The sequence below is a fragment of the Pan paniscus genome, chromosome X (genome assembly GCF_029289425.2).
Source record: "Pan paniscus chromosome X, NHGRI_mPanPan1-v2.0_pri, whole genome shotgun sequence".
Lineage (NCBI taxonomy): Eukaryota > Metazoa > Chordata > Mammalia > Primates > Hominidae > Pan > Pan paniscus.
In genome coordinates this window covers 118,036,221-118,059,942 of record NC_073272.2, presented here as the reverse complement: position 1 = coordinate 118,059,942, position 23,722 = coordinate 118,036,221, and the positions used below count along the sequence as shown (strand labels likewise).

Here is a 23,722-nt window from a genome sequence, read left to right as displayed (position 1 = left end):
AAAAAAAAAAAAAAAAGGTGCAAATGCTTACCTAATTATTCCAACACCATTTATTGAATGATCTTGACACTGTTATTTCTTGAAATACAACTTTTTTTTTTTTTTTTTTTTTGAGACCGAGTTTTGTTCTTGTTGCCCAGGCTGGAGTGCAATGGCACGATCTTGGCTCACTGCAACCTCCACCTCCCGGGTTCAAGCGATTCTCCTGCCTCAGCCTCCGGAGTAGCTGAGATTACAGGCTTGTGTCACCATGCCCAGCTAATTTTTAGTATTTTTAGTAGAGATGGAGTTTCCCCATGTTAGCTGGTTTCGAACTCCTGACCTCAGGTGATCCACCCACCTTGGCCTCCCAAAGTGCTGGGATTACGGGTGTGAGCCACTGCGCCCGGCAGAAATACAACGTTTATCATACACATTTTTATATACATACAGATTCTGTGTCCTATTATATCCTTCTGCCTATTTCTCTATTAGTAAATGTCCAATTTATTTTTAGGTTTAATTTTTATGGGTAAAATGTTCAATTTTAATTAGCTACATTATTCATTTTAATGTCTGCCAGGGCTCCTTACTCCTCTTCTTTGGTATTTTCTTAGCTGTTTTTACATCTTGATTCCTTCTGATAAATTTTATTTTTTATTTCAATTTTCCTTTTTTTGAGACAGAGTCTTGCTATGTTGCCCAGGATAGTCTTGAACTCTTGGCCTCCAGCAATCCTTCCACCTCGGCCTCCTGAGTAGCTGGGACTTCAGGTGCTTCTGATAAATTTTATAATCATTTTGCCAAGTTAAAAAAAAAATCCTGGCCAGGTGCAGTGGCTCATGCCTGTAATCCCAGCACTTTGGGAGGCCGAGGCAGGCGAATCACGAGGTCAGGATTTCGAGACCAGCCTGGCCAACATGGTGAAACACTGTCTCTACTAAAAATACAAAAATTAGCCGGGCGTGTTGCACCTATAATCCCAGCTACTGGGGAGGCTGAGGCAGGAGAATCGCTTGAAACCAGGAGTCGGAGGTTGCAGTGAGCCAAGATCGTGCCACTGCACTTCAGCCTGGGCAACAGAGCAAAACTCCATCTCAAAATAATAATAATAATAATAATCCTTCTGGGATTTTGACTAAGGTGGCATTGAATTGACAGATATTAAGGAGAGAAGTCACATATTTATAATTCTAACAAAATATGTCTCTCCATTGATTTGGGAGTTTATGTTTTTGTCCTTCAGTAGACAAGTCCTCCCGACTTACTGCTTCTCCTTCAGGGCTAATAACTTAGAGGTCTTAGGTTTTGTTTTATTAAACTATACTGCTTCGTAGGTGGTAGTAGCAATGACATTGTAATTGTATGGCCTAGTTAACTTGGATGGTTTCTAGTAATGAGAAAGCCTTTACTTCACCGGAAAGTGAAAGGGATAGCCACAGAGATCATGAAGCAGATCCTGAGCACCTTCAGGTTCTTGAGTATGGCCAACCTGCAGATGAAGTGCAGAGTTAGGAATGAAGGTTGAGCAGACCAACACTACTTGTGGCATGCAAACATGTGAGGGGGCAGACAGATGTAAATGAGGGTACAAACAGCTATTAGTGGGAGAGATCTCCCAGTGGATTTATTGGTGAGTTGACCAGCAAAAGGCTCCTTGAGGACAAACCAGCGGTGGAGTAGGCATCACACATTCCAGTGAGGCAGGCGTTCCTTCTAGCCAGTGTTTTTCAACATCTGCACTATTGATAGCAGGAGCCAGGTGAGTTTTTGCTGTAGGAGGCTAGCTGTGCATAGTAGGATGTTTAACAGCATCCCTGGCCTCTACCCACTAGGTGTCAGTGGCAACCTCTTTGCCCCAGTTGTGACAACCAAAAATGTCTCCAGGCATTGCTAAATGTTCCCTAGGGGGTAAAATCACCCCCAGTTAAGAACCCCTCCTCTAAGATCTCAGGGACAATGGAGCAAACAACCAAAAAATGAGCATGTAGGGTCAGTGAGTAGAATGACAGTGGTAAGGGTGGGGGGGGTCTAGGTAGTTCAGTCTTGGCCAGTCGGCCTCCCAGAAAGGGGAAGTGAAAGATACCCTACCCTCATTGGGCCACATCTTGGTAGAGGGGGTGGAGTAGCTGACTTCCTAAGGATGTGCCAACATCAGAGCAGGAGAAGGAAGAAACAGAACGAGGGCAGAAACTAACTTACTCATATCCATCTGAAAGAAGACATCCTTGCTGGGGTAAATCTTCCAGGAAGGGAGACTGAAGGTAGAGAGGGAGCCAACTCAGAGAAAAATTTTAGATCTTGGGTGGAGAGAAGGAAATTACAGTAAGTTCCACCTCACAACATTTATCTAATGGAGAAGACTCATCAGATCCTAACTAAACGTGTTTTTCCGAGTTGCAGCATCTGCAGTGACTTGCTAAAATGCCCTTTGGTGAGATGAGCTGGAGTTACACGTCATGGTTGTGGAAATTGATTCAGCCAGGAAGTGGACACTGGGAAATTGTCTTGAGTGTGCACAATATAGGAATGTGAGGGTGCTCCTGGAAAGATAAAGCAACTAAGTTGTCAGGGAGGACAGGGCTTAGGAGAGTACTGTGAGATAGGGGTCAGTGCTTTACTAGAAAGCAACAAAAAGGTAGACCTCAACTCCAAGCCCCATTACCTAAAGTGAGAATGAAATGTCTTCAAATAAGATTGGTTGGGCCAAGTTTCCCTTAAAGGGTGTCTGTCGTTACAGAGAAACGGGTGGGAGGTGGGGAAGGGGAACTCTGAAAACCTTTCTGATCTACTTGAGAGCCATAAAATAGCAATCTGTGACCAGTGACAGGGAAATCCAAATGAGGGGAATAAATTAAACTTAACTGTAGGAGACTGTGTATGAGAGGCTCTCTATGGAGGGAATACTGAGCAAGTCCCACTAGTTGAATTTCAAATCCAAAACCACTTTCTGTGTAGTTCTGGTAGTGTAACAAAGCCAAAGGAAGTGCCAGTAAGCAGAGAAATCCTATAGTTAGGTGGCACATGGGAATTTTCATCAATCCTCAGATGCATAAGAAAGCCATAAAGATAAGCCACTGGCTTTGTTCAAGAAGACAGACACAGGGCTGGATGCAGTGGCTCACGCCTGTAATCCCAGCACTTTGGGAGGCTGAGGCGGGTGGATCACTTGAGATCAGGAGTTCGAGACCAGCCTGGCCAACATGATGAAACCCCATTTCTACTAAAAATACAAAAATTAGCTGGGCGTGGTGGCGTGCACCTGTAGTCCCAGCTATTTGGGAGGCTGAGGCACGAGAATCACTTGAACCCAGAAGGCGGAGGTTGCAGTGAACCGAGATCGCACCACTGCACTCCAGCCTGGGCGACAGAGCGAGACTCCATCTCAAAAAAAAAAAAAAAAAGAAAGAAAGAAAAGAAAAGAAAAAAAAGACAGACACAGGAGCAGGGCTGATATTCAGCCAAGATGCACCACTATGGCAGTACTAGTTGCTAACAGCCAGCATCTGTGTATATTTGTTGGTACTTATACCACCACACAGAAAACAATGTCCCTTCATGGGGGCACAGATCTTCACCATATGGTGAGATCAACGGAGGCCAGAGGTGACCTGTAAGATATCAAATGGCAAAAATTGCCTGACCTTGACCCATCCATTACCCCTACCTGGATGGAGGGATGGGCCCAGAGACACAGAGGGTATCATGGCTGGTAAAATTATCCTATGCTGTGGGGGAAAGATTACAGTTATAAATAACACATATATAGATGTAACAATTACGTAGATGTGCCAGGCAGCATTCCTTTTTTAAAAAAATTATTTTTATATTTTTAGTGACAGAGTCTCGCTTTTGTCACCCAGGCTGAAGTGCAGTGGCACGATAGCTCACTGCAGCCTCAAACTCCTGGGCTCTTCCAGGAGTGATCCTTCCACCTCAGCCTTCCAGAGTGCTAGGGTTAAAGGCACACACCACCATGCCCAGTCCAGGCATCATTCTCTATGCTTTATATACTTGGCTTCATTGAATCCTCACGATGTTAGGAGGTAGGGACAATTCATACCTGCATTTTACAGGTGAGGAAATGAAGACCTAGAGGGGTTAAGTAATGTGACCAAGGTCCCACAGCTTGGTAAATGACAAAACTGGGATTCTGACCCAGTCAACCTGCTTCAGAATTTGTATACTTAACAAATGTGCTGTACAGTAGGGATGCCAAAACTCTCAAGATGAGAATAATCATTAGAGGGAGAGCAGCCAAAACACCCAGGTAGGTATGGGTACCCCTAACTACCCCCCTCCCCCGGCAGCATCCCCCCAACCCAACAGTCTCATCTAGCGTCACAGAGCTATAATGAAATAAACTTGGAGGCCATCACGGTAGTGGCGGTTCTAATAAAAATGAGAAAAATCACAAGATGGTTAAACCAATGGGGAGAGCTGGAATTTCCCCTCCTGAAGATATTCCAGGGCTAAAACTTCAATTCTGAGTTTTGTTTCTACAACAAAGAAGAGGTGGTGGTGGTTAGAGGGGTTACTTTGTTTTAAAAAATAAAACATTCTGTGTAAATATCCAAAATCATTTCCATGAAAATTTCTCTTCAGAAAGGAGGATGAAGAGAAGTGGGTTAAAGGGTACAGTTAGATAGACGGAATAAATTCAATGTTTGATAGCAGAATAGGGTGACTACAGTTAAAACAAAAATGTACTTGGGAGATGGACACCTTAAACACCCTGACTTGATCACTATGCATTACATACATGTAACAAAATTTCACATGTACCCTACAAGTTTGTACAAATAATGTGGGTACATTTTTTAAAATTCTCTTACATGTGACCTGAGCTGTATTCAGCTGGCTCTGTGACTACTTGGGAGTTGCTGTGGAACAAACTGCAGCAATGCTTTCTTCTGGAAGTCTTTCATTTTCTTTATGATTATTATTCTTTTTTCAGACAGGGTCTTACTCTGTCACCCAGGCTGGAGTGCAGTGGCATAATCTTGGCTCACTGCAACCTCTGCCTCCCAGGCTCAAGTTTCCTTCCCACTTCAGCTTCCTGAGTAGCTGGGACTACAGGTGCATGCCTCCACACCTGGCTGATTTTTTGTATTTTTAGTAGAGATGAGGTTTTGCCATGTTGCCCAGGTTGGTCTCAAACTCCTGGGCTCATGTGATCCTCCCACCTTGACCTCCCCAGTGCTGGAATTACAGGAGTAAGCCACCATGCCCGGCTTCATTTTCATTTTCCTTGTTCTGATAGGGATAATTTTGTCAACTCCACCTTTCTTTCTCTCTAATCCTCTTTCATTGCATGTGTATTTCTGTCTAGATTTAGTTTGGGATGGGGAGGGAGGACATAGTACTATTACATGATATCATCGTGGCTCTGAAGGTATCTCAAATCCTGACTATGCCACAGAAGAATTCTGAAATAACCCACTGCATGAGTACTATAGGAGCTGGTCAGCTTTGCATTGAACATAATTCCACATCTATAATGGCTTAGCTTTTGCTTCTCAATCAACATATTAATTGTTCCAATATATCAGTACTAGGAACTATTACTCACATTCATCAGAGACATAAGATGTCTCTCTTCAAGAATACAGAATTTGGAAGATTCGTTATTGACAGAAGAAGACTACTTTTGAATTATCTTTTAGATTATAACATCCCATCTGCATTATCTGCCTGTGAAATATTGCCTTGATCATTCATATACCTGGTTCACAGTGGGTGGTCAATAAATGTGTGATGGATGAATGAATGGTCTACAGCTTCCACACTGCAGCGTTTACCTGCTCATATGATAGTTTTCACTGATTTTCTATGAAAGGCACATGCAGTAAGCATGCAGGATGAGAAGTCTAGAGCCTATAAGACTCAATTCTAGGAGATCTACTAAAGTAATGACTATTACAAAACACTATGGTATATAAAGAATGAGACTTGTCGATCAGAAATTGACTGAGGTTGGCTGTAAAGGTTTTCTATCAGGAGGATGAAGAAAATTGAGCATAAGTTTTCTGGACAAAAAGAAAAAGCTGATTTAACTTGGCTTGTGTCTAAGACCAAAACAGGATGAGAGAGTCTGAGAAAAAACATATAAAGAATGTTACCTGATTTTATATGCACTTTATTATTTTTGCTTTGCATATTGTGTACTACGGATGGTTTTAATTGTTGGAATTCATATAATGATAAAAATGAAGAAGTTAATTTTTTAAACTTCCTGTTAAAAACTTGGCCTAAAGTACTTCTTCAACACAGACACGCTAGTGGCAGTTCTAATAAAAATGAGAAAAATTCATGGCATTTCCTCCATGAAGCCTTTTTCAGTCTACATCTAGAAAGACTCTGCCTTTTCAAGCACTTGTAACTACCACTGATTTGCTATTATCAGACTTCTTCATAATACTTTGAGACCGAGTCTTGCTCTGTTGCCCAGGGTGGAGTGCAGTTGTGCGATCTCGGCTTACTGCAACCTCCGCCTCCCAGGTTCCAGCGATTCACCTGTCTCAGCCCTCCCCCACCCCCGCAACCCCCACCCCAGTAGCTGGAATTACAGGCGTGCCACCACACTTGGCTAACTTTTTGTATTTTTAGTAGAGATGGGGTTTCACCATGTTGGCCAGGTTGGTCTCAAACTCCTGACCTTAGGTGATCTACCTGCCTCGGCCTCCCAAAGTGCTGGGATTACAGGCGTGAGCCACCATGCCTGGCCCATAATATCTTTTTAATGTATTTGTTATCTCCCTCAACCACAGTCTCTCCGAGTTCTGGGATATCTGCCCACAATACCTTGCACATAATAAAGGCTCCAGGGGTGCTGTTTATCTAAACTGGCTTTATTTCCTTGAGACTGCTCAAGCACTTATCCTGTGCTAGGTTCTGGGAAAACAGAGGTGGAAAAGTTCAGATCCAGACTCTACCCATATGGAGGTTACCTTTTAAATGAAAAAGTGGAAAAGATGAACCCTTTTTAGTCTCTAGAAAGTTGCAAGAAGTTGAAGCAGAAGACCAAAGGAAAAAGTAGAGTTGAAAACAATAGACTATAAATCAGGATACTGTGACCTCATCTCTAATTTCCTGTGTGTCTTGAGTGCATTTCTTAACCATTTATGCATCCATTTCCTTATATGTGATACAGGTTCACATGAAGAATTGATTCCTATATGACATATATAAGGAGAATTGGATCAGAAAATAGATGCGAAACATGTTGGAGGAAACTTCCTGAACCAGATAAAAAGCATCCATAAAAAACCCACAGGTAACACCATACTGAAAGGTGAAAGATTGAAAGCTTTCTCCCAAAGATCAGGAACAAGACAAGGCTATCTGCAATTCTGCTACTCAATATTATACAGGAAGTTCTAGCTAGGTTCTAGGTAACAAAATAAAAGACATCAAGATTTAAAAAGAAGTAAAACTATATCTGCAGATGATATGATCTTATGTATAGAAAAACCTAAAGAAGCCACCAAAAACACGATTAAAGCTAATACAGAAATTCAGCAAGATTTTGGGATATCAGATCAATATACAAAGACCATTTGTATTTCTATAAACTAGCAATGAACAATCCAAAAATAAAATTACGGAAACAAATCAGGCCGGGCGCAGTGGCTCATGCCTGTAATCCCAGCACTTCGGGAGGCCGAGGCAGCTGGATCACGTGAGGTCAGGAGTTTGAGACCAGCCTGGCTAACATGGTGAAACCCCGTTTCTACTAAAAATACAAAAAAATTAGCCAGGCGTGGTGCCATGGGCCTGTAATCCCAGCTACTTGGGAGGCTGAGGCAGGAGAATCGCTTGAACCCGGGAGGCAGAGGTTGCAGTGAGCTAAGATCGCGCCATTGCACTCCAGCTTGGGCCACAGCAGCGAAACTCCATCTCACTAAATAAATAAATAAATAGAAAAGAAAAGAAAACAAATCCATTTACAATAGCATTAAAAAGGATAAAATACTAAGGAATAAACTTCCTTGTGGGCATAAGGAATAAACAAAAGAAGTGTAAGACTTATATACTGAAAACTGTAAAACATTGTTGAAAGAAATTAAAGATGATCTAAATAAATAGAAAAACATTCTATTTCATGGGGGCTGGAACACTTATTATTATTGAGATGGCAATACTCTGCACATTGAATTACAGATTCACAGCAAATCCTGCCAAAATCCCAGCGGCCATTTTTTTTTTTTTTTTTTTTTGAGATGGAGTCTTGCTTTGTTGCCCAGGCTGGAGTACAGTGGTGCAATCTCGGCTCACTGTAAACTCTGCCTCCCACCTTCACGCCATTTTCCTGCCTCAGTCTCCCGAGTAGCTGGGACTACAGGCACCCGCCACCACGCCCGGCTAATTTTTTTTGTATTTTTAGTAGAGACGAGGTTTCCCCCTGTTAGCCAGGATGGTCTCCATCTCCTGACCTCGTGATCCACCCACCTCGGCCTCCCAAAGTGCTGGGATTACAGGCGTGAGCCACTGCGCCTGGCCTGCCTTTTTTTTTTTTTTTAACAGCTATTGACTAGCTGATGCTAAAATTAATATGGGCCTGGGCGTGTGGCTCATGCCTGTAATCCTAGTACTTTGAGAGGCCGAGGAGGGTGGATCACTTGAGGTCAAGAGTTCGAGACCAGCCTGGCCAACATGGTGAAACCCCACCACTACCAAAAATACAAAAATTAACCAGGCATGGTGGCATGTTCCTGTAATCCCAGCTACTCAGGAGGCTGAGGCAGGAGAATCACTTGAACCCAAGAGGTGGAGGTTGCAGTGACCCGAGATCGTGCAACTATACTCCAGCCTGGAGGACAGAGTGAGACTCCGTCTCAAAAAAATAAGATAAAATAAAATAAAAATGGAAATGCGAGGGGCCTAGAATATACAAAACAATTTGGAAAAAGAATAAAGTTGGAGGACTCACACTTCCAAATTTCAAAATCTTACTACAAAGCTATAGTAATTAAGACTTTGTGGCACTAGCGTAAGGACAGATACAGAGGTCAATAGAATAGAACTAAGAGTCCAGAATAAACCCACATATTTTTGGTCAATTGATTTTTTATAAGGGTGCCAAGGCAATTGGATGGGGGAAAGATTCTTTTCAACAAATGGTGCAGGGAAAACTGGTTATCCACATGCAAAAGAATGAATCTGAATCCCTACATCATACCATATACAAAATTAGCTCAAAATGGACCAAAGACCAAAAGTAAGAGTTAAGATTATAAAACTCTTAAGAGAAAACATATGTGTAAATTTCTGTGAAATTGGATTACGCAAGGTCTTCTTAGATACAATGCCAAAGCACAGGCAACAAAAGAAAATATAAATTGGACTGCATCAAAATTTTTAAAAACTTGAATGCTTCAAAGAACACCATCATGAAAGTGAAAAGGCAACACACAGAACAGGAGAAATATATTTAAATCATATACTTGCATCTCGAATAAAGAACCCTGCAACTCAACAATAATAGTAATAATAATAAAGCAACCTGATTTAAAAATGGGCTAAGGGGCCGGGAACGGTGACTTATACCTGTAATCCCAGCACTTTGGGAGGCCAAGGTGGGTGGATTGCTTGAGGCCAGGAATTCGGGACCAGCCTGGGAAACTTGGCGAAACCCCAATTCTACAGAAATTAGCCAGGCATGGTGATGTGCATCTGTAGTCCCAGCTACTTGGGAAGCTGAAAAGGGAGGATCGCTTGAGCCCGGGATGGGAAGGTTGCAGTGAGCTGAGATCGCACCACTGCACTCCAGCCTGGGCAACAAAGCAAGACCCTGTCTCAAAAAAGCAAATGGTCTAAGGACTTAAAAGAGATATTTCTCTGAAGAAGATACAAAAATGGCCAGTAACCACATGAAAGAATTCTCAACATCATTAGACATCAGGGAAATTCAAATGAAAACCACAAAGAGATACTACACACTTGCTAGGATGGCAATAATCAAAGAGGCAGACAATAACAAGTGTTGTCAAGAATATTGAGAAACTGGGACCCTCATACATTGCTGGTGGTAATATAAAGTGGTGCAGCTGCCGTGGAAATCAGTCTGGCAATTCTTCAAAAGGTTAAACATGGAGTTACCATATGAACCAGTCATTCCACTTCTATGTACATGCCCAAGAGAACTAAAAACATGTCCACACAAAAACTTGTGAGTGTTCACAGCAACATTATTCACAGTAGCCAAAAAGTGGAAATAACCCAAATGTCCATCAACTGATGAGAAGATAAAATATGGTGTATCTATATAATGGATTATTATTTAGCCATAAAAAGGAATGAAGTACTGATACATTCTACAACATGGATGAACTTTGGAAATATGCTATGTCAAAGAAGCTGGACACAAAAGGCCACATATTGTATGACTGCATTTATATGAAATGTCCAGAACAGGTAAACCTTGTAGGGACAAAAAGTAGATTAGTGGTTGCCAGGGGCTGGAGGATGATGACCGGTAGGAGTGACTGCTAATGAGTATGGGGTCTCTTTCAGGTGATAAACATGTTTTAAATTGTAGTGATACTTGCACAACTCTGTGGATGTAATTTTAAAAAACACTGAATTGTGTACTTTAAATGGGTAAATTGTATGGTATGTGAATTATATCTCAATAAAAAGGAAAAACAAAGCAAAAAAAAAGAACATTGGAAAAGTTTTAAAATGCTATGCACAGAGGCAAAATCTTAGAACTTAGCCACGACTCCAATTAGGAGATGAACAAACATAGATACACTGTTTTTAGACAGTGACCATTAAGTGCTTAGAAAAAAAAAAAGATAAATAAAGCACTCTTACTCACCAACTCCCAAGACAGGGGTATAGCCTTGTTACACAAACCCACTCCCCACCCACAACCAACTTTTACTCTTTTCCTCTCCTTGTCTTTTGATAGCTGAACTAGTGTACTGTTAGAACAAGACTGAGACTAAAGGTAGCCCAACATTTTGGAGATCAGAAGCCCAAGACATATGTCTAATTATCAATGTTTTGAAGAGTTTGGAAATTCCTATTAATCCATTATATCACTCAGGTTCTTCATCTCAGAGAAAGCTAATATCTCATGGAACAAACCTGCACATGTACCCCCTGAACCTAAAAGTTAGAAGAAAAAAAGATACAAAATAGTTTTTTAAAAATGTGCGTTCTTATTATCATGACTTATCTAGTTTCTTAATTAGAGTCATCTCTAGTTCTAGGATGATGTGTTGTTGGTCAAGGTTCCAAGGACATTACTACCACTGCTGCTTTCTGTTTCACTTTTGAAAATATATAATATTTTGATAGGCAGCCAAATCATATAAATACGGTAACAATAACAATCCCATCTATATACATGATGCCAGTGGTGACAACTGGTTACTAGGAAAATTTCCATGGAATTTCTTATTTTCTCTATGGTTTTTCACCGTAGTGATAAACTAACACTACCAAGGGTGACTTAATCACATTTCACAGTATGTCCAAAGACTATCAAAACAACAACTTCTAGGGGAAATTGGACTCAAGCTTAACTGCAAAACAATCAGTATAGGAGAAATGTATTCTTTGGTGTTAATTAATTTGTAGAGGACAAATCACTTCAAGAAATCATTAAACTATATACACTTTAATGCCTAATACATGTAGTGTTTAAAAAACAGATTTACCTAGCTTTCTCTGTTTGAGCCCACCTTGTTCTCTACAGCTTGCTACCTTTAGTTTGAGAGTTGGAAAAATAAATCTAGTGAGCTTGTGCCATGACATGGCAAACTCCCTGGCCACAGGACACAAAATTATCTTTCACATTTCTTTTTTTTTTTCCCTTGGCCATCCAATGAGTCTTACCTAGTCCTTCCATATATGTCTCTGGGACTCGTCCTTTCTTCTCCATTCTTGTCATATCACTCACATCTAGAGGTTTATTGAATTTAGTTTATTGCAATATCTATGTAACTGGTTTCCTAATTTCCATGTCTCTCTACCTCAAATACATCTGGCAGCAATATAAAAGATTAAATTTCTAAAAATAACATTTAATTAAGTAATCTGTTTAAAAACCTTGGCTAGCTCTCTCATGCCTATTGAGTAAACTCCAAATACCATTAGCCTGGTATTCAACGCCTTCCAAAATCTCAGTCCAAATGTATTTTATTTCTTTTTTCTTTCTTTTTTTTTTTGTTGTTGTTGTTGTTGTTGTTGACAGAATCTCACTCTGCCACCCAGGCTGGAGTGCAATGGCATGATCTAGGCTCACTACAACCTCCACCTCCCGGGTTCAAGCGATTCTTGTGCCTCAGCCTCCCAAGTAGCTGGGATTACAGGTGTGTACCACCATGCCTGGCTAACTTCTTTTTGTATTTTTAGTAGAGACAGTGTTTTACCATGTTGGCCAAGCTGGTCTTGAACTCCTGGGCTCAAGTGATCTGCCTGTCTCAGCCTCCCAAAGTGCTGGGATTACAGGCATGAGCCACCACGCCCAACCTGTATTTTCTAGATTTATCATCTACCACCTCTTGGACAAAACTGGTCTCCTTACTATCCCCTGAACCTCCACAAATTCTTTTTGCACCTTTGCTTATGGTGTTCCTCCTGCCTAGAATACCCCTCTCCATCTTTGGAAGCCTGTTCAAAGCTTAACTTTTCTTCACTAAACCATCCCTGAACATTTACAATTCACAGTGATCTCTCTTTCTTTGAATGTGATTTGAGTTATGAATGCTGTCGTTCATTTGGCAATACTCACATATGACTTCTCCTGTCTTACATTGTTAATTCTTGTACTATTTAATTTTGTGCGTCTTGCTTTCTCAACTAGACTGCAAGATCCTTGGGAATAGGGGCCATTTATTACATTAAAAAATCTACCCACAGTGCGTATTGCTGTGCTAGGGGCTTTGACAGGGACTAGTTACAGACAGAAGAGTGCTGGAGTCTCCTCAAGATGCCAAACTCTCAGAATGCAGCATTTACTAGAGGTGATGATTCCTCACACATACATATCAAATATAATCACTTTAAAGGTGAAACTAACTCTACAGGTTACTCTAAGATATTAAGGAATTACAAACTGCCTTGGAAATACTTGTAAAAGTCCCCTATTAAAATACAAAATTAACTTTTAATAAATAAGTTCATGCTCTCCTGAAAGCTTAAAAATGACATATAAAGAAAAAATGGGCTGGACGCGGTGGCTCACGCCTGTAATCCCAGTACTTTGGGAGGCTGAGGCGGGTGGATCACAAGGTCAGGAGTTCGAGACCAGCCTGAGCAGCATGGTGTAACCCCGTCTCTACTAAAAATACAAAAATTAGCTGGGCGTGGTGGCACCTGCCTGTAATCCCAGCTACTCAGGAGGTTGAGGCAGGACAATCATTTGAACCCGGGAGATGGAGGTTGCAGTGAGCCAAGATGGCGCCACTGCACTCCAGCCTGGGTGACAGAGCAAGACTTTGTCTCAAAAAAGAAAAAATGGTACCCCCCAAAAAATAAAAATAAAAATGGTCAGGCCAGGAGCATAATCTCTAGGATTTACTTGATCACAAAGTGCTCAAAAAGCCAAGGCCCCGTGCAATCCATTTATATTTTAGTGACTGTTTTTTCATCTGTAAAAGAGGCTAAACCACATAAGGAAAATAAGTGTAGGCTGGGCAAAGTGGCTCATGCCTGTAATCCCAGCACTTTGGGAGGCCAAGGCGGGCAGATCACGATGTCAGGAGATCGAGACCATCCTGGCTAACACAGTGAAACCCCGTCTCTACTAAAAAAAATACAAAAAATTAGCCGGGCGTGGTGGCAGGCGCCTGTAGTCTCAACTACTCGGGAGGCTGAGGCAGGAGAATGGCGTGAACCAGGGAGGCAGAGGTTGCAGTGAGCCAAGATCGCGCCATTGTACGCCAGCCTGGGCAACAGAGCGAGACTCCATCTCAAAAAAAAAAAAAAGGAAGTCTAGAACCCGAGTTCCCATAGAAGGCAGCCAAAATGATTTGGATAATTCAAGCTTAAAAATGTCATTCACATCTTGGTTTCTCCTGAATTATTTAGGCAATCTGAGATTTCTTCATAGACAGAAATATAATCCCAAGCTAGTTTGCCAAATCTGTGGTGGTTTTCTACATTGACCCAAGACATGCTGCAACCATTAAGTTCTAATCAAAATGTTTATTAATCTTGTAACTGAAGAAAATAATCATTACAAAACTCCTACCTCAGATTGCTGTAAAAGCTTTGAAGTTCTTTGGGATGTACTGACTGCAATCTCAGAAATGTTTTGTTTAGCTTTGTAGATGGCCCCAGATGATAAAGCTTTGGCAACAAATGCTGCTTGCCCTGTATAAATCCCTTAGATGTCTTGTATGTAGAAGGGAGACCTACTAGATTACCTAGCGTCATCAGATCATAACATATATTTATGGTATCTCAAGCTTACTATTATATACATGTTATATATACAGAGTCTCACTCTGTCGCCCAGACTGGAGTGCAGTGGCGTGATCTCAGCTCACTGCAACCTCCACCTCCTGGGTTCAAGCGATTCTCCTGCCTCAACCTCCTCAGTAGCTGGGATTACAGGCATGCACCACCATGACCAGCTAATTTTTGTATTTTTAGTAGAGACGGGGTTTCACCATGTTGGTCAGGCTGGTCTTGAACTCCTGACCTCATGATCCGCCTGCCTCAGCCTCCCAAAGTGTTGGGATTACAGGCGTGAGCCACCGTGTCCAGCCTAAGCTTCGTATATTTGTAAGTATATCTTTTCCTTTTGAAATTTTCTGTGAAATAATGCTTTTGGTTCCTTTAGCCCAGCCTTGACTACTAATTGGCAAGGATTCAAATGATCTCCCCAATTTTAAATATCCGTGTATTATGGAAATGTTATCAATTTTCTTCTCCTCCTACCAAGGATTAGTATGATAATGAATTGAGCTTCTTGTCAAGAAAAATGCTAAGTTCAAAGTATTATTTCTTTCACTTCTAATTACAAATAAGTTTTACCTTTTATTGTATTCCATTATACAATTTTACATAGTACCATTATTTTAAGCAATAATTAAGCAAATTGAACTACTGTTTTTGAGCTCTACTTTTCAGCATATAGATTTACCTAAAAAAGTACAAACCAAGCACAGTGGTGCAATTTTCCAGGCACTTTCAAGTTGCTTATTTACAAATATGTAAGCACCCTGTTGGAACACATGAAAATTTTGGTGTCGAGAAGAAACACTCCATGTATATCAAATCTTTAAATTTTAACATTTGCACAGCTCCAAATATTCCTGAGAAAGGTCAGTCTCATTGTCACGTACATCTGCATTTCCTCACACTTCAGCGTATCTTGGGGAACCATAACCTCGGTCACTTGATGTACCACTAATTGCACAAAATACATGTAATGTGTTGCTCATCCAGGGAGAATGCATTGTGTCTTCTTGTAATATCTAAAACAGAAGAAATCAGCATGGTTATCATGAAGCAAAATAGCCACTGCCAAAAAAAGAATGTGTATATGAAATTGCAGGCATATTTCAATTTATCACTGACAGTTATTTAAAAAGACAGAAAGCAGAGAGAGCAAAGAATAACATTACCGACTTAAGTCTTCAAAGCTGTATTACAAAGGCAGCATATCAAAAAAGCAGAAAAGATCTAGTTACTCATTAAGAAAAACAAAGACTGTAAAATGCAAAATTCAATAAAAAGCGAGAGGTAACACAATCTTTAAAATATTTTTTAACAGATGGTCATAACAAGAGCTCTAAATGGTAGGCTCTGATATGAGTTTATGAATGATCTAACACAGTGGTTCTCAGAATCATCTATGGGACTTTTGAAACATGCAGATACCTATGTTCCTTCCCTGGAGACTTGAAAATAATAGTAAATGAAGATAAAAGTCTTAAGTGCATATTTCTAAAGACACATTATAATTGTATAAGCTAATTGATACAGAAGATTTTTCTTGGAAAGGAAGAACTTCATAAATATAAAATTTAAAGATTGTATTCCAGTAAGTATATAAACATAGATATTCATATTAGTTTAAATATTTTTTAAATGATCCATTTTGTGTAATCTAAAGAAAAAGCAACAGAAATCTTGTGCTTAAAGTAGATTGAGGTAAAAAACGCTATATACATTATATCCACTCTCTTTACCATAAAGTCCTAACTTAGGTCTCAAGCTTTCAATACTTGGTTCTCAAGTTAGTTGTGAAACTTCAGTATTAAGCCCACAGATTGATCTATAGTGGCAGTATTGAGACATATCATTTGTGTTGCTAAAAATCATAAGGCTTAAATAAAATTTATAACAGAGAAATTTCCTCTTACAAAAATATTAACTCATGACACTAATCTGAAAGCATACTAGAATGTTAAGAGATGAATAACTGATTATCTATGCTGGTCAGATGTGACAGGCAAGGAGGGTACTTATTGCTAAGAAATTACAAAACATACCCAACAGATGCTACAATGACCACCCCCAACTCTATCTGAGAAATCTGTAATTTATAGCTTTATGATAATATAAATCCTTTTAAAAATCAAAAGCAGCCAGGCGTGGTGGCTCACGCCTGTAATCCCACCACTTTTGGAGGCCGAGGCGGGTGGATTACGAGGTCAGGAGATCGACACCATCCTGGCTAACATGGTGAAATCCCCATCTCTACTAAAAATACAAAAAAATTAGCCAGGCATGGTGGCACGTGCCTGTAGTCCCAGCTACTTGGGAGGCTGAGGCAGGAGAAATCACTTGAATCCGGGAGGCGGAGGTTGCAGTGAGCTGACATTGCGCCACTGCACTCCAGCCTGGGCGACAGAGTGAGACTCCGTCTCAAAAAAAAAAAAAAAAAGAAAAAAAAGCTTGAAGAAGTTTTTGAAAGGACTATATACTTTGGTATTCTGTAACAGATTACACTGAAAGGGGACAAGGAATATCCAGTCATGTCTTTTTGTCAAGTAATCATTTATGGAGCTCAAGAGAATATTTCAAATTTCAGTACACATTAACACTTGTCTTACTTCTCAGTATTAATATATGCCTCAAAGTGTATGACTACAAGGTGGCTCTCTTTTATGTGAAACTCAATTCACTACAAAGTCAACATTTGCCAAAAGTAAGGCACACCCAAATATGTTTCATAATGACAGGATGGCTTGCATAAATATAAGCCAATAGAAACTAAGAGTTTTCTTGGTTAGCTATCAATATACAATATTAAGAGTCTAAATTATTGGTCTCTATATCTAAGAGAAATAGCCATGTTTTATGGGAATAACTGATACAGACAAGTGGGAAATACGACAGTAGATTTGAAAAATCCATGCTTCAAAAGGAAAACAAAATTTTATAAAATGACCACTCAGAATATCTTGATTACAGTAATAACAGTACATTGAATAATTTGTTTTCAATTTGAATAATTTAGAGTTCAACACTAGGTCATGCAGCTGCATGCAAATGAAATAACTGTAATATAGTAGATACTCACTTAAAATAGCATGTGCAATTGTCATATCTTTTGTGAAGGAGGAATTTTTGCTGCTTTTTCTATGCATTATGAGGAATAGAAACTCATCAACTAGATAGTTTCTAAAAACAAACTATGTAATCTATTTGATAACGGTATACCTCAGTTCAACCTCTTGCCTCTGACACTGGAGCACAAAAAACAAAATGGTTTCTTACAGATAACTGCATCACTAACCACTTTAGATAATTGTTGCAAATTTGATTTGTATTGTATCACTTAAATGATTAAAGATAATATGAAAAAAGTTTAAAATATAGACTTAATAACTTTAAGGTTATGCATTTTGAACCATTATATTTTGCTAAGCAACAATTTTGGGACCCGCAGATCATGTTTTCAGTTTTAGTCACCCTAATACTTGCCTGCTCATGGATAATGTCAGATAATTCTTTTACCATGTCTCTGAAATTTGACTTTAGCCCTTCATGGTACTCAACTTGATCTTCTTTAATTAGCCGCTCATTTAGTTCAAGTGCAATGCTGCATGCTTGTATAAATTTCCTGTGGATGAATATCAAAGATAAAGGTCTTGTTATTTATTCTTAGGAAGTATCACTGACAATCCATTTGATAACTCAGTTTAGCCATGGCTTGCCTAGGAAGAAGATCAGAATCTTCTATTTTCTCACTGTGCATTTATTTCTTAATGTCTCTTCCTAAGTCTGAAATGCCTTCTTTCCTTTCCACCCTTGCCTTATGGTTTCATTTCTTATCTCCTTCAAGACTTGGCTGAAAACACATACCCTCTGGAAAGCCTACTTGCTCAATCATTTCCTTGGCATTCTATCAGCTAAAGTTGTGCTGACATTAATTTGCACCTATAAATAATGAGTCATTCATTCAAAAAGAATTTATTTTGAGCTTACTATGTGGCTAGTACAGTGCTGGGTGGTACAGGTATGAAGGATCTTCCCTGGGCTGCTAAGAAGGAGAACAGAAAGTTGATGACCTATCATAAAAGTCTTTTTCCATTATTTCATGTGTTTATGTTTAATGTCCACAATTAGAGTGTAGGTCTTAGGGGACAAAGTACTTCATTGTCCATTTGTTTTATATCCCTGTCATAGCAACAAATAGTCTTTTGCATGTACCAGGCATTAATACTGGTGAATGAATGACTACTGGTTACTCTGCACTCTGGAACAGCTGATAAAACACAGACAGGAAAAGTAAACAAAATAAGTCGGGGGCAAATGAGTGGATAGGTTATCATCTTTCTCCTTAGTCCATATTACTCAACTGTTTCTCTTCTTCTGAATGAAGACTTTTATATATTAAAGATATTTCTCTAATGTAGGAGCATTCATACATGCCTAAGCTTACAGAGCCGCTCACTGAAGACAAGATATTGCATGCCCTAGTTTGGCAGAGTCCAAGTAGAAGTAAGGACAGGGGACTGGAGTGAGCCTATGCAATCTTTCCTGCCCCACTTCTATTCCTACCCCAAATGGTCTGAAATGCTGTAACAGGAGGTCAATTGGGTGAAGAAGGAAAGCACATAAGGAACATAGGCTTGTGTTTGTGTCACTTAAAATATTCAAAGCAACATAGTAAACTGGCATATTTAATCTCTTGGGTCACTAGGGTATTGTTAATGTCCTGCAGGATGAAACTGATCACACATTTGCTCAAAGTGCCATTAGGAGGTCACTTAGATATTGTAAAAGACCACAGAGAATGTCCCTTTTTGGAGGGGTATTATTTGGTCAATACTTTATTGTTTTTTAAAAGAAGAAAATAGAGAAAACGAACACGGGTCTAACCTGAAAACTATAAAACACTTACCTAAACATGTCTTTCAACTCACTCACTTTCTTAGGTGGATACTTGCTAGCTTGGCTGTCATTTAAGAAAGCTCTTGCATATGCTAATGGACCAGCATTGACCTATATTACAATAGAAGAAAAATGAGAGTGTTTCCAGAATGCAATAATCAAAAGAAGTTTTGGCATTTCTCTTTTTTATTAAAAATCCCAAAATATACAAGAAATCCATATCTGAGAAATATATGCTTATTACAAGTTTATTTCAAAAAACCATTAACTAAAGAAAATAATCTACAAAGATGATATTCTAGTAAGTTAGTGATTTCTGATATGTACATACAGGGCTTCGCTACAGTCATCGGACTTATGTTAAAGTCCTCTGACATAACACAAAACTTTTAAAAATTCAATGTAATATCTTCATTAAATGAACAAAAAATAATGCACAGGTTTTTGCACTCAGTAAGTGCCCAACACATAATTACAATTAATGCTTGCTCTGTGCCCTTATAAAACCAAAAGAAACATCAAGAAACATTCAATACATGTTGGATGACCAACGTACCTGCACAGAAACACAGCCCTGCAATTTAAGTTGGAGCTGAATCATGTCCACGTCAGTAGAGGAGCAAAGCTTTTGCAGCTCTGCAGTTTTATCTTTTATTTCATCAGTGGCAACATCAATTGGTTTTAAATTAATCTGCTGTTCACAGTTAATAGGAATCCTCTTCTTCACGTAAGGAAACGAGTTTGAAGCTATTAAAATGTTAAGATTGATTTACTGACTTTAGAAAATCATTTGTTCAAACAGCCAAATTAAAGAAAAAACTCTATTGTGCTTAACTCTCCCCATCCTTTATCTAGAAGATGACTTAGGGTCCCATATAGTACTTCAGGATTCAGAGAGAAACTCTCTTTATGAGACACCTCTGGGCAATCATGGATGACATATGGGAAAATGATGGTTTATCACATGGACGTGCTTGTGCAAACTTGTAACTGAACAGCAGAACAAATAATAATTAAAATTTCAGTTGTATGTTCCAGCTGGCCAGCTGCTACTCGTGTATGCTGAAAAAGACCAAGACAAATAAGAAGTTAACATGTAAAATTGTACTTACTTGTCAAGATTGTACGGCGTTTGCACTGTTCTTCTATACAGCCCTGTTTTTTGCCTGATAAAGTGTAAGGGGCCTCAAAAACAAATCTGCTGATATTATGATTTCTTTCAAACTCGGTCTTCCTTTCTGTGAGTTCTTTGTCATCAAAGTAAGGCTTCACATAAGTAACTTGTATATGAGCATATTTTGGATCAAGCTCTTTGGCATTTACCTATAAAATAAGAAAGTTTTTATTTATTTATTTTATTTTATTTTTTATTTTATTCAGTGGAAGGGAAAAGGAGATAAGGTAACCTACTAACTTCTTTGAGACCAAGTGAGGAACATTGCCATTATAATTGTGTTTCCAATAAAGGGCATCTTCATTCTTCTTTTTAAAAATCACTTACTTCTGATTATAAAGAAGTTACAGAAATCTATTTGGAGACTACAGAAACATACGAAGAAATTAAAAATTACTGTAATTGGCCAGGCACGGTGGCTCATGCCTGTAATCCCAGCATTTTAAGAGGCCGAGGCGGGTGGATCACTTGAGGTCAGGGGTTTGAGACCAGCCTGGCCAACATGGTGAAACCTTGTCTCTACTAAAAACACAAAAATTAGCCAGGCGGGGTGGCATGAGCCTGTAGTCCCAGCTACTCAGGAGGCTGAGGCAGGAGAATCACTTGAGCTTGGGAGGCGGAGGTTGCAGTGAGCCGAGATCGCGCCACTGCACTCCAGTCTGGGCGACAAAGTGAAACTCTGTCTCCAAAAAAAAAAAAAAAAAAAATTACTGTAATCCTACTACCCAGCAATGATCATTATTCACATTTTTATATATTTCCTTCTCATCTTTCTTCTATGCATATGTATTCAGAAAATTGAGGTCAGACTAAACAGTTTTGATTGTGCATTATGTGAATTACACCTCAATAAAAACACAGGTATCATAGTTTATTTATTTATTTTTGAGATGGAGTCTCGCTCTGTTGCCCAGGCTCAAGTGCAGTGGTGTGATCCTGTCTCACTGCAGCCTCAGCCTCCTGGGCTCAAGTGATCCTCCCACTTCAGCTTCCCATGTAGCTGGGACCATAGACATGCACTACCATACCTGGCTAATTTTTAAATTTTTTTGTAGAAATGAGGTCTCCCTGTGTTGCTGAGGCTAGCTTGGAACTCCTGGGCACAAGTGATCCACCTGCCTCAGCCTCCTAGTGTTGGGATTATAGGCATGAGCCACCATGTCTGGCCAATAGTTTATACTATAGTCACTGACATTACTTTTAATGGCTGTATGGATAAACATGACTTATTGGACCATTCTCTCATTAGTGGAGACAGGCTGTTTTCCAACTTTTTGCTATTGTAAATAATGTTCTGATGAACATCCTTGTATTTAAAACTGTGTGCATTTTTTTCTGATTTTTTCCTTAGGATAAATTCCTAGAAAAGAAATTGCTTAGTTAAAAGATTTACATGGGGCCAGTTGCAGTGGTTCGTGCCTGTAATCCGAGGGCTTGGGAGGCCAAGACAGGAGGATTGCTTGAGCGCAGGAGATTGAGACCAGCTTGGGCAACATAGCAAGACCCTGTCTCTAAGAAACATAAAAAAATTAGCTGGGGTATGGTGGTAACACACCTGTAGTCCCACCTATTCAGGAGGCTAAGACAGGAGGATTGCTTGAACCCAGGAGTTTGAGACCAGCCTGGGCAACATAGTGAGACCCCGTCTCCACACACACACACAAAAAAACCCCACAAGAAACAAAAATAAGCCAGGTGTGGTGGTGCACACCTATAGTCCCAGCTACTCAAGAGGCTGAGGTGGGAGGATCGCTTGAGCACAGGAGGTCAAGGCTGCCATGAGCTGTGATCGTGCCACAGCACTCCAGCCTGGGCGACAGAGCCAGACCCTGTCTCGAAAAAAATTAAAAGCGGCCAGGCATGGTGGCTCAGGCCTATAATCCCAGCACTTTGGGAGGCTGAGGTGGGTGGATCACTTGAGGTTAGGAGTTCGAGACCATCCTGGCCAACATGGTGGAACCCCAGCTCTACTAAAAATACAAAAATTAGCCAGGTGTGGTGGTGAGCGACTGTAATCCCAGCTATTAGGGAGGCTGAGGTGGGAGAATTGCTTAAACCCAGGAGGCGGAGGTTGCAGTAAGCCAAGATGGCACCAATGCACTCCAGCCTGGGTGACAGAGCAAGACTCTGTCTCAAAAAAAATAAAATAAAATAAAAAGAAAAGAAAAAAATATACATCTTGATAGATTCATATGGACACTTACAAATCTCTCATGCTTTTTAATGTCTAGGTGGTTATATCCATTATATGGGTAATACCACCATTTCTTTAACCATATGGACATTTAGACTGCTTCCAGGTTTTTGCTATATAAATTTTGTGGCAGTGAACAACTTTAAACATATATATTTATATGTGTACATCTACAAGATAAAATGTTAAATGTGAAATTGTTGGGTCCAAGGACACATACATTTAAAATATTGGAAGATATTGCCAAACTCCTCTTCAAATTGCCTTTGCCCTTAAGCAGATTTTGTTCTTTGGCAAGGGAAAAGAATATTTTTAATTTTTATTTTCACAAATTGAGAAAACAATAAATATATTTTAAAAGCCAGAACTGCTTATTATGTCTGTTGCCTGTGGGGAACTACTAAAATATGATACATAACAAACATCAGGAGTCCAGCCACCTGTAGTGGTTTGTCGCTAGCATTCTTCGGCCCAGTTTTCAGAGGCAGAATAAGGTAGAAAACTGCATGTTGCACAGAAAGTCTGACTTTTCATTACCTTTCCATTTATACAGTAATCAATATTGTGGGAACAAGTCTTACACTATCTGGCTGCAAGGGGAGAAAATCTTCTGTTGTCTCAATTCAACGAAACAACACAAAATAGTGAAACTGATAAGGAAAGAAGTAGAGAGTGTTTGCCATATATTACGTTGAAACTACCACCAAATCTATTTTTAAATGTCTTAGGCATACGTTTAAGATAAAGTCATCTCCAAGAGATATATGTAAGTATACAAAGTGAAGAGATTATTTTCGTGGTAGACAATGAAGTGTCTTTACAATAGCCATGGGCTTTTTCACTCTGGTAATGCTTCCTGCTAGCTTTTAAGTGTTCTGCATAGCACTGCGCATATCATAGTCACTCAGTAAATATCACTGTGGATACAAATCTTGAACTTTATATGTCCTTCCTACCCTTAAAAATCAGCTCTAAGTCTGGGCACACCCAAGGCAACTAAGGACAGTCAGGCATTCCTACAGTGCTTCCCCCAAATCCTGTCTATAGGGAACTATGCATTTCCTAGG

General features: G+C 39.7%; 1 protein-coding gene across 3 annotated transcripts in view; it reads right to left on the bottom strand.

Annotated features, from left to right (window-relative positions):
• Positions 1–14,940: 14,940 nt before the first annotated feature.
• The window catches only part of DOCK11 (dedicator of cytokinesis 11), a 191,256-nt gene continuing 182,474 nt past the window's right edge, over positions 14,941–23,722 (bottom strand). For 2 of the 3 annotated variants that reach the window (XM_034949440.3, XM_034949441.4), the window contains 5 exons: positions 20,400–20,610; positions 19,844–20,034; positions 19,298–19,398; positions 17,875–18,013; positions 14,941–15,416 (listed from right to left, as the gene is read on the bottom strand). In XM_034949440.3, coding sequence (XP_034805331.1) covers positions 15,297–15,416; positions 17,875–18,013; positions 19,298–19,398; positions 19,844–20,034; positions 20,400–20,610 — 762 coding nt within the window. In that variant the 3' untranslated portion in view covers positions 14,941–15,296. Of the gene's footprint in view, positions 15,417–15,566; positions 15,585–17,874; positions 18,014–19,297; positions 19,399–19,843; positions 20,035–20,399; positions 20,611–23,722 lie in introns of all 3 variants that reach the window. The other variant, XM_034949442.3, reaches the window with a different exon arrangement.